Source organism: Bos taurus, chromosome 20 (assembly GCF_002263795.3).
Source record: "Bos taurus isolate L1 Dominette 01449 registration number 42190680 breed Hereford chromosome 20, ARS-UCD2.0, whole genome shotgun sequence".
In the NCBI taxonomy this organism is placed as follows: Eukaryota; Metazoa; Chordata; class Mammalia; order Artiodactyla; family Bovidae; genus Bos; species Bos taurus.
Genome location: NC_037347.1, coordinates 67,914,598 through 67,926,047, shown reverse-complemented (window position 1 = coordinate 67,926,047; position 11,450 = coordinate 67,914,598). Strand labels below are relative to the sequence as shown.

Here is an 11,450-nt window from a genome sequence, read left to right as displayed (position 1 = left end):
CTCCTGGACTTTTTTTTTTCCCTCTTTCTCCATTTCTTTCCAAGGTCTTGGGGAAGAAGTCTCTTTGTTACAAAAACATTAAAACAAGGCTGGGTTTGATAGAGGTCAGTCCTGACTCCTTGTTCCCTGAAAGGCCTGCATACAAAGTGGGCCCTCGGCTGTGGGATCCAGCAGAGTTCCCGGCTGCCAGCTGGCGAGCCTGACCCACTGGGCCTACACCATGCATGCCGTGAGGCTGACCTGGAACGCCTGCTTTACTTCTGGGGCCTGGAACCGGGGCCCACACCAGGCCGAGGTGCCCTGTGGCCAGCCCCCAGCCAACACCTGGACCTGAGTCTCTGCTGAGAACCCCTGGTCGGCGTTATTCCTCCTGTGGGGGATTAAGTCCTTTTGTGCAAGGCCACTGCAGGGAAGACCCCGGGTCCTCGCGCCTGGTTTCCCCCAGGCCTTTCCCCAGGTGCTCGCTCCCTCTGCTGATTCTACACTTTATCATTTTATCCACATTAAACTATACCCATGAGCAGGACAGATGCTGAGTCCTGTGAACAGCCCCCCGCCGGCAGGTCGTCCACCCTGGCACGGCCTTGAGGGCCACCGACACCCTCTCCCCACAGCACTTTGTGTCGGGCCTCTGAGGACACAGACGTTTGTAGGAAAAAAGCTGAAATTCTCCTCCTTCAGCACGGAACCCCCTCTTGGATGTTGCCCCCTTGTAACCTGTAACTGGAACATGACGTAGAACTGTGGACTGTTTTCCATGAAGAGAGAACAAATGCCCCCTCCCATGTTATTCAGGGCCCTTAACAGGGGTTTCCTGTTTCACGTTTCACCTGACCAAGACGAGAACCAGGCGTCTCGGAAGGACAGAGATGAACACACGTGTGTGCTGTGCCCCGTCTCTGTTTTCCTACGGTGCTCGGCCTGTACGTTCTTTCCATCCATTTGTCTCGTAGGATTCGCACCCATCAGTGGCATGTGCAGTAAATACCGCAGCTGTACGATTAATGAGGACACGGGTCTTGGACTGGCCTTCACCATCGCCCACGAGTCTGGACACAAGTGAGTGCATCTCCCTGGGAGGGCGGAGCCTGGCATCCCCTCTGGGCTGGATGTTTGTCTTGAAATGGTGATGGGTAGGTCACGTCTGTAAGGGGACATCCCAGCAGGAATGCCATGGACCATAGGAGATGATCTCGTAGGTGCATCTATTCCATTTGAATGCCTCGCTGTGCTCGATCTCAAGCGGTGGTGATCCACGCGTTTGCTCTTTGCTCCCTCTCTTCATCCATTCCTGCTCACACATGTGCAAAAAACCACACACTGCAGACCTGTCTGTCTGTCCCTGCTCCTCTGTCCTGTGTCTTGAGCTTGTCCTGTGGGCTGACTGCATTCCCTGGTTAGCTCCTGCAGGAGGACCCCACGTAGCTGAGGATGGTAAACGTTGGTAACTTACTGTTCGAAAGTTTGCATTCTGATGTCACTCTGATCATTTGTAGAGATGGGTTGTGGTTGGTGTGCAGGGTTTGGGGAATGCAGACAGGACAAGAGATACAGTCTGGTAGGAGCTGGTTGGCTTCCACATCCCCACGTGCCCACAGTTGTCAGTTGTAAAGTGAAGCAGCAACAGGGTGAGTGGGGAGCCTGGGGCTTTGGCGGACGGATGGACAGTGCAGGACCAAGCAATTCTCAGTGGTGGTGGCTTGTCATTAGCGATATCTTTTCAAGTGAGAAGCTTACCTTTATTCCTGTAAAAATGAAACACTTCTGTCAGTTATTTCTAGCAGCTGTTATTCTTAAACAAGCTTTCTTACTCTAATAATCTATAGGTCGCCTCACTTTGAGGCACCATCTACTTAATTTTTTTTTTTTTTACTCAATGGGGCTCACTTGCTGCAATTGCTTTGTTTATATGAGCATCAGCAATAATAACACAAATGTTTTTCTTCTGGATTGAAATTGTACTTGAAGCTTCTAGAAAGCCCACAACCAGGAGTTACAATTTTTTTCTAATTTTACTTCCATCCTCATTGATCTTGCTAATCACAAAATTTGCAAAAGGCATTGATTGTCACTTGTTTTTTGCAAAACTGACTTCTCCATCTGGTTAGAAATTGGACTGAGGCCACTTGTATCATCCTGACCTGTTCAAAGCATCTGTGTGTGTGTGTGTGTGTGTGTGTGTTTGAGTGTGTGTGTGTGGACACACGTGTGCCTGCCTTTAATAGGATCTCACAGAAGCCACGCAGATTTAGGCTCTGTGTGAACTGATGACCTGAAAGTGAAGCTTTATATCTTATTACTGATCCCTTCATCATTACAGGTAATGATTGACGTTTTCAGTGCCTAGAAAATTGCACCTACACTTTACAAAGCTTTCAATTAAATCATAATTGTAAATGGGCTGCTGGAGTTAAAACTTCAAAAACTCTCATTATTTTTATGACATGGGGCTCTTGCTGTCCTCTGAACCATACCTAAATTTAATTAAACAATCAAGGTAAGAAATATTTAAGTCATCAAGGGCTGAACAAACCAGCATTAGATAAGCAGTTGTGATCTGGGCCCTGGCAGTCCTGGCAGCCACAGCTGGTGAATTTAACTAAATTCAACCCTGTACATCCAAGTCAAGACTCCCCATCTTCCATGTCAACAAGCATCAGCGTTTGCTTTTATTTTTTTCCTAGAGTGGGTGCGTCTGTGCTAAGTCACTTCAGTCGTGTCCAACTCTCTGTGACCCCATGAGCTGTAACGCACCAGGCTCCTCTGTCCATGGGATTCTCCAGGCAAGAATACTGGAGTGGGTTGCCATTTCCTTCTCCAGGGGATCTTTCTGATCCAGGGATCAAACCCGGGTCTCCTGCATTGGTAGGTGGGTTCTTTACCACTAATGCCACCTGGGAAGCCCCTTTCTCTTAGAAGCCAGCTATTATTCCTTTTGTCACTAGGGCTCAGTGTAGGTAGAAAAAGAATTTCTTCCAAACAAGAGAAAAGTGCTTTTGTTTGCAAGTGGGGATATAGATGAGAGGAAGGAAAGGGACTCTAGAGGTGTGGGTGCAGAGAAGTCCCACTCCTAATAGAACTGACCCCAGGAAGTGAGCACCTTCTGCTTGAGACCTCCTTCTCCAGCACCTGCTGCTTGAGACCACTGTGCAAGAGTCAGAGAGTCCGGGAGCCCTGAGTGTTTCATGTCACCAGTGAAATAGCTTCTGATCGTATTAAGGAAATAGGAAGTACAGTGGGAGGTGTGCACAGAAAAGGCATGTGCCAGCTGCCATAGCAAATAGCCTGGAATGGTAGCCCTGTCTGTTAGGGTCATGCATGTAATGAATGGAAATTTGCATCTGTGTCAGCGACCTGATGGCTCAAATGGTAAAGAATCTGCCTGCAATGAAGGAGACCTGGGTTTAATCTCTGGGTTGGGATGATCCCCTGGAGTAGGAAATGGCAACCCACTCCAGGATTCTTGCCTGGAGAATCCCATGGACAGAGGAGCCTGATGGGCTACAGTCCATGGGGTCGCAAAGATTCAGACACAGCTTAGAAACTGAACAACAACAATGATCAATAGTGTATGTGTGTGAATCCCGATTCCCCAGTTCATCTCGCCTCTCTTTCCCTCTCACTGTCTGTACATAAGGGGGCGTGTTACTAACACATCATTCACTGTGGCACCTGCGTCCGATGAGGGGGCTGTGGCAGGGAGGCTCAGAAATGTGGCTCCATGCCTTTCAGGTGAATCACAAACAAACCCAGTGATTCAGTTTATTCACTTAATAACTATTACTACTCGGAGAAGTAGTCATAGGTTTAAGGCAGGGATCCAGCAGCATGCCTTCACCTTATCCTTAGCAGGGAGCTCTAAGCAGAGGCAGTTTCTGAGTTCTATACCGTAAGAATTAAGAAGTAATTTTACATTTATACAGTAATTACATTTCAGTTCAGTTCAGTCACTCAGTCATGTCCAACTCTTTGCGACCTTATGGACCACAGCGCGCCAGGCCTCCCTGTCCATCACCAACTCCCGGAGTTTACCCAGACTCATGTCCATTGAGTCAGTTATGCCAAACTTCACCTGTGAAACAGAATGTTTTATAACTTAGTAAATGTAATTACTTCTCCACTGACCTCCAGTAGCATATTGGGTGCCACTGGAGATCAGTGGAGAAGTGATTACATTTATTGAGTTATAAAGCATCCTGTTTCACAGGTGAAGTTTGGTTTATGTTCAGAGGACCTGATCATTCAGGTTTATCATTACAGTGGATAATGTAATTGTAATGCATTTATATTATGCACAGCAGTATATATGTAAGGCTCAGAGCCTTTCAGCCATAGATTCTTAACCTTCAGCTCAAAAAGATTCAGTTCATGTCCAGCCCGTTTTTTCCACCAGGTTTGGTTCTTTTTTAATCTCAAGGCATCTTGTGGTTTCCACTAGGGAATCTGACCTAGAAACGGGAATTGCTAAGAACCATGGCTTGGATCTGTGTTGGGAAGGGGAGGAGAGAGACTGGAACTGGAAACGAGCACGTGTCTGCTCCTTTCGAGTGTGCGGTTGAGCCAGATCTGGTGGAGGGTGGGCTTCCTGGTTGTACTGAGTCACTTGTCACACACAGCATGTGCGGTTTGCTCAATGGAGGTGTTGAAGAATCGGCACAGAGGCACGAGGGCTCAACTACACATTTTGGAAAATGTGTCATCTGGGCATGAATCCATTTGAAAAATTCTCATTTGCCAAAGGAAGTCATGCCATTCGATGGGCAGGGCCTTGGAACTCAGATCCCAGATACCCTGTGGTTCTCTGGCAGCCTGACCATGACTGTGGTGCATAGCCTGGTCTCCTCTTCCATAGGTTTCTGTATATAAAACCCCTAGAGTCTGTGAGACCTCAGCAGGTGCAATTTGAGTTGTGTTACTTGAGCTGAGCATTGCTTGTATATGAAGTTGGCTAAAATACATAATTTTCATGGTCATCGCAGACCATCAAGATGATATTAAACATCCTGCGCTCAAGAGTATGCATGAGCCATCATCCTGCCCCCCTCTTTTTTCCACTATTTACCAATCCATATGGGGGCTTCCTAGTTGGTAAAGAACTCGCCTGCCAACACAGGAAATGTAGGTTTGATCTTTGATTGGGAAGATCCCTGGGAGAAGGGCATGGCAACCCACTCCAGTATTCTTGCCTGGAGAATCCCATGGACAGAGGAGCCTGGTGGGTTACAGTCCATGAGGTCACAGAGAGTCAGACATGACTGCACACACACATGCATGCTCTGATCCATTCACCAGGTGCAATTTGCCTTGTGCCAGCAGACCATTGTGTAGGATTCTACAAACTGACTAGTGGTCCATGCCCTCCAAAAGCCTAAAGCCAGGTAAGATAGACATGGCATGTGAGAGGCCAAGCAGTGAGGGCTGCAGCATGGCAAGATGTGCAAGGAAGATCAGGGAAGTCTTTCGGAAAGAAACAGAATTGGTGTGCGGATACCATTCTGCTTAGCCATCCTTGCTGCTGCTGCTGCTGTTAAGTTGCTTCAGTCGTGTCCGACTCTGTGCGATCCCATAGACAGCAGCCCACTAGGTTCCTCTGTCCCTGGGATTCTCCAGGCAAGAACACTGGAGTGGGTTGCCATTTCCTTCTCCAATGCATGAAAGTGAAAAGTGAAACTGAAGTCGCTCAGTCGTGCCCGAGTCTTAGGGACCCCATGGACTGGAGCCCACCAGGCTCCTCTGTACATGGGATTTTCCAGGCAAGAGTACTGGAGTGGGGTCCATTGCCGTCCTTAGCTGTTGATATTAGATGCCCTTCCAAGCACTGGCTGGTGATGTGTGCACCTCACTGATTTATGGCTGTTCTCTGCCATCAGCCTGAGCCTCTAGCTGGATTGGGTAGGCACTGGGTGATTTTAAGGGTTTAAAGAATATCAAAGCAACAGTTGCTTAAAGATCATCTGATGTGGTGATTGTCAGACTGTCCCCCAGGACCCCCAGCAGGTTGGAGCATCATTTCTTTTTTTTTTTTTTATGGTCCAAGCATGTGGTGATTTTTATTAAGAATAACTTTGGTTCTAAGAATCCACCCTTAATTCTGTAATACTTTCCATTAAAAACAATTATACAAGAGCAAATACAAAAATATTAAATTATGAAAACAAATCCATTAAGGCTCCCTTTATATATATTATATACACTCAAACAAGTGAACATTTTTCAGAGTAGAAGAATAAAGTCAACTGTGGTAGCTTAGAAAGCAACACTACCTTCCTACTTGGAGATTAGAAAACAATGGAGCATCATTTCTTACCAATTTTATTTATTGTCGTTCCTCTTAAGATTTTTGTTTCTGTGACCAAAAGTATTCGAAACCCATTGACCTTCGGCTGAACTGCCTCCTCATTACCGCCCTTACACACAGGCATGCACACACACACACACACACCAAAGTTATGTATGCAAGTGATAGCTGGCATCTAGGTGTCTTGAGATTTGATCAAGACCACATGTGAATCAGGGAAAGAGATATTTTGAATTTTCCCTTTTTTACATGCATGATGCCAGATATGCTGAACAGTTTAGGAGGCAAGTTTTATTATCCCATTTTATAGGTAAGAAAACTGAGACTCAGGAACTTGAAAAATTTGCTCCACATCAAACCACTTGTGAATGACAGGGCCAAGACCCTGACTGGAGGTTCCCCCACCGCCGCAACTCATGTTCTCCCAGGTTATCTGACCTGCCCTGGCTTCAAGAGTCCCACCTGACTGCTGTCCCCATGTCGGCTTCCTGTCTGTCAGGAAGGATGGGTCTGCTTCTTGAAAAGCCTGCATCCGAGTCTGGACAAGTCCTACCTGTGGCACCATCATCACAGCCAGTGTGTGGTTTACCTTCCAGATGACTCTGACCTATCGTTACTTCTGAAGGGTCTTCCCTTTGTCTTAACCACTGCTGTCTGATCAGCCTGAAATATTGATGCAACCTCTAAAAATGCTTGGCTGTTCATCCTGGGTATATCATTGCATGCATGCCAAAGTCATTTTAGTCATGTCCAACTCTTTGCGACCCAACGGACCATAGCACACCAGGCTTCAGTCCATGGGATTCTCCCGGCAAGAATACTGGAGTGAGTTGCCACACCCTCCTCCAGAGGATCTTCCTGACCCAGGAATCAAACCCGGGTCTCTTAAGTCTGCATTGGCAGGTTCTTTACCACTAGGCCACCTGAGAAGCCTGGGTATATCCCTAGTAACAAGGAAATACTGGCTGATGTCATTGAATAACTCAAGAAAATTCTGTAAAAGACATTAAAAGCATGTGACACTGAATATAATTCTCAAGTCCAGTTTGATGTGAAATGATGTTTACATTTGGGTATTTGAGTTGCTGTTAAAGCTGGAAGGTCGTTTCTTATTCATTCAGCAAATGTCATTGGAGCTCCTGTTATGAGCTAGAAAGTCCACCAGTGCTGGGTCTCTGAGCACAGTTAAGAAGACCTTCTGTTCTCTAGAAACTTAAAAGCTAGTACACAAGAAAGCGGGAATATGTATTGTTTTAAAATATAGAATAGTAACCACTTGGAATAAAGTACTGTGAGTCATGGAAGCTAAAAAAAAAAAATGTCTGGCATGTGCAACTTGAATAGTAATTTCATTTCTTAGCTGCCAAATACCAACCTTATCTTCAAAATGTGCCCTAGTCATTCTTCCGTGACTTTATTAATGTTACTATCAACTATGATTATTGTGTGCACTTTCATGCCACTAGGCTGATCCCCCACACTCCTTCAGTGCAGTTTAGGGTTTGTATTGCTTCCAAGAACAACTTGAAACATAGTAGTGCTGAAGTTTGGTTGGGTATCAGAATCATTTTGTGAGGATTCACCCAAACACCAGAACCTAACCCCCAACTTGGGCTTTCCTGATGGCTCAAATGGTAAAGAATAAACCTATGACAAACCTAGACAGCATATTTAAAAAGCAGAGACATCACTTTGCTGACAAAGGTCCATATAGTCAAAGCTATGGTTTTTCCAGTAGTTATGGATGGATGTGAGAGTTGGACCATAAAGAAGGCTGAGCGCTGAAGAATTGATGCTTTCAAATTGTGCTGGAAAAGACTCTTGAGAGTCCCTTAGACTGCAAAGAGATCAAACCAGTCAATCCTCAAGGAAGTCAACCCTGAATATTCATTGGAAGGACTGATGCTGAAGCTGAAGTTCTAATACTTTGGCCACCTGATGCAAAGAGGCAACTCACTGGAAAAGACCCTGATGCTGAGAAAGATTGAGGGCAGGAGAAAAAGAGGGCAACAGAGGATGAGATGGTTGGATGGCATTATCGACTCAATGCACAAGAGTTTGAGCAAACTCCAGGAGATGGTGATGGACAGGGAAGCCAGGCTAACTGTAGTCCATGAGGTCACAGAGAGTCAGACAGGACTGAGTGACTCAACAACAACCCCCAACATTACTAAATCAAAACTCTACCAGGTAGGCTTTGGGGAGCCAGTGTGTGGTACATTTCTCAGATATTCTGATGCTCAGACAAGTCTGAGAATCATTGAAAATGACTTTGATGAAGATGTTTAATCCCCGGATGTGGGATACTGTGGTTTTGAATTCCTTAGAAATGAAGGCAGAATTGGTAGCAGATTCATCTAGGGCACTTGCTGGACCCTAATGTGTTTTCTTCATATTCGAGTCAAGGGCCATCCAGGGGAAGGTACTTTGCTATTTCATCTTCATCACTTTCTCCCCGAGGCAGCCTCCCATGGATGACGCCTGAATCCTCCATTTCTGGGGCACATCCCCTCTGCCGTACGGTTACCTCGCCTTGACTGAGTGCTTTTAATGGGATTTCAGGTGGAGGCCGGAGTGACTGCATCTGCATCCCCTTGGTCCTGAGCGGGAATCGTGCAAAAGTTGGACAGTGTTTGTGCAGCAGGTTTCTTGGACCCACCCTTCAACCACGCTCAGATTACACTATTGCATGGGTCCTGCCCGAGCTCTGACATCAAGAGTATTGGGTTCCAGTCCCAGCTCTGAGACCCTGGACTAGGCTGTCTCCGGCCTCCCATCTTGCTATCGTTACAAATATAATGTCTACCTTGTAGACCTGTAGTGAGAAAATAATACTTAATGTGCTTAATGTCCATGGGATTTTCCAGGCAAGAGTACTGGAGTGGGTTGCCATTGCCTTCTCCATACCTGAAAAGTAGTGCTTACAAATGGGAGTTGTTCTTCTTCCTGATATTATTAAACAGCTCTAAGGAAAACAGTTGGGTCTTCAGCCTCTGCCACAAGTGCAGATTCCCTGGCCCCCTGGGAGCTACCTCCCATGTGTCCCTGTCTCCCAGCCCTGTGCCCCTCCCTCCATTCATCATGGGGTTCTCGGCAGAGGAAAGCCCACATGGATGCAGGAACCATCCACCCCTCTTAGCTTCCTCCTTCTCTTCCCTTCCCCTTCCTTCTGTATCCCGCTCATTCAGAACTGCTTTCTGGGACTCCGTACAGTGACCGGGTGGGCTCTGTGCTGAGTCGCTCAGTTACGTCCAACTCTTTGAGACCCCATGGACTGTAGCCCGCCACACTCCTCTGTCCATGGGGATTCTCCAGGCAATAATACTAGACTGGGTTGCTACGCCCTCCTCCAGGGCATCTTCCCGACCCAGGAATCGAACTGGGGTCTCCTGTACTGCAGGCAGATTCCTTACCAGCTGAGCTGCCAGGGAAGCCTGAGCGGGTGGGTACCAGGCACTAAAGGCTAAAAATGGCTTGACTCTCCAAGAATGTGTCCGCCGCCATGGGAAGTCTTCCAGGTCAAGGAGCTGCCAAGTCCCCCAGGCTTCCTTCCCAGTGCAGCAAGTTGTGCTCTTCCGAGGTGGGTGAAGACGGCAGCCTGAGGCGATCCTACAGGACTAGCTTCAGGAAGGTAAGCAGCAGCTGATTTAATGGGCACGCGTAGCAGCTGTCAGTGGGATTCTTATAAGCTCGAGACTGCAGTTTTCTCAAGGGACAGTAAGGATGCACTGTTGGCATTTTGGGTTTTGACCATCTGCAAAACACCTACCGGCAATGCAGGGGGCCTGGGTTCAATCCCTGGGTTGGAAAGATCCCCCGGAGAAGGGGATGGCAACCCACTCCAGTACTCTTGCCCAGGAAATCCCATGGACAGAGGAGCCTGGCAGATTACTGTCCATGGAGTCTGAAAGAGTCGGACATGACTGAGTGACCGAGCACACACGCACACATCCCCCACACTGGAAACGCTTTTTTATAACTGAATTGTCTGCCCTTCACAGATACCTGGCCGTGGGCTCTGTTTTGATGGTGGGCACTTTCAGTAGCTGCACAAATGGTAGTTTCTCCCGGAAGGGTCCATGACCACGTGGATATTTTCCCTGGTTTGGTTTCCCCTTGCCAGCCTGCCTAGCACACAGGAGGAGTGGTCTTCACAGGGCTGACCTGTGTTGGTTTGAGCGAGTGCAATCGCTGACCCTGTTCTTTGCTCTGACAGACCCGTTTCTCTCCCACAGCTTCGGCATGGTCCATGACGGAGAGGGGAACGTGTGCAAGAAGTCGGAAGGCAACATAATGTCCCCCACATTGGCAGGACGCAACGGGGTCTTCTCCTGGTCCCCCTGCAGCCGCCAGTACCTGCACAGGTTTTTAAGGTACGAGCCCCGCAGCTGGCTGTGTGTCTCGCGCTGCCTTTGACGTTCACGGCTGGGTCCGCCAAGTCCCGTTGGAGCGGTCCCCAGACTCATGTGTACCAGCCGCTCCCCTCCTGCTGTGCAGCCAGGTTCCTAAGGGGCCTCTGAACACGAGTGATCTGTGGCCCAGGGTTTGGGGACCCCTGTTGTAAAGGAGATGCAAAGAGCATGCTTCCTTATTTTCAAAATACTCGCATGCTGGCAAGAAACAGGAGGGAAGTGGCTACTTAGGTCTCTTTAAGCACATTCACATGTCTGAGCGTCATCAAGGAGAGTGTGAGCGTTACCACTCGTACTTCAATTATACGTTCTTGGGGAAAAAACTTAACACATGAAACCACCTTACCTTAAGAGTTTGTAGCAGATTATCACAAGAAAAAAATTAGGCAGTGGGGTTCAGGATGGGGAACACATGTGCACCCGTGGCAGACTCATGTCAGTGTATGACAAAACCAAACCAATACAATATTGTAAAGTAATTAGCCTCCAAAAATAAATCAAAAAGAAAAAAGTAAAAAAAAAAAATTAGTAGACTTGAAAGTCAGAGAGAGAAAACAAATGAAAGAAGACCAGGGGGAAACACACAAATAGACCCTAGGACTTCCCAGGTGGAGAAGACGCTGCCAGTGGAGGAGACGCAAGAGACGCAGGCTCAGCCCTGGGTGGGGAAGACCCCCTGGAGGAGGGCATGGCCGCCCACTCCGGTACTCTTGCCTGGAGAATCCCAGGGACAGAGGAGT

General features: G+C 47.5%; 1 protein-coding gene across 1 annotated transcript in view; it reads left to right on the top strand.

Moving 5' to 3' along the window:
• The window catches only part of ADAMTS16 (ADAM metallopeptidase with thrombospondin type 1 motif 16), a 193,637-nt gene that overhangs the window by 74,606 nt on the left and 107,581 nt on the right, over positions 1-11,450 (top strand). The window contains exons 7-8 of the mRNA XM_059878822.1: positions 954-1,059; positions 10,534-10,671. Coding sequence (XP_059734805.1) covers positions 954-1,059; positions 10,534-10,671 — 244 coding nt within the window. The remainder of the gene's footprint in view (positions 1-953; positions 1,060-10,533; positions 10,672-11,450) is intronic.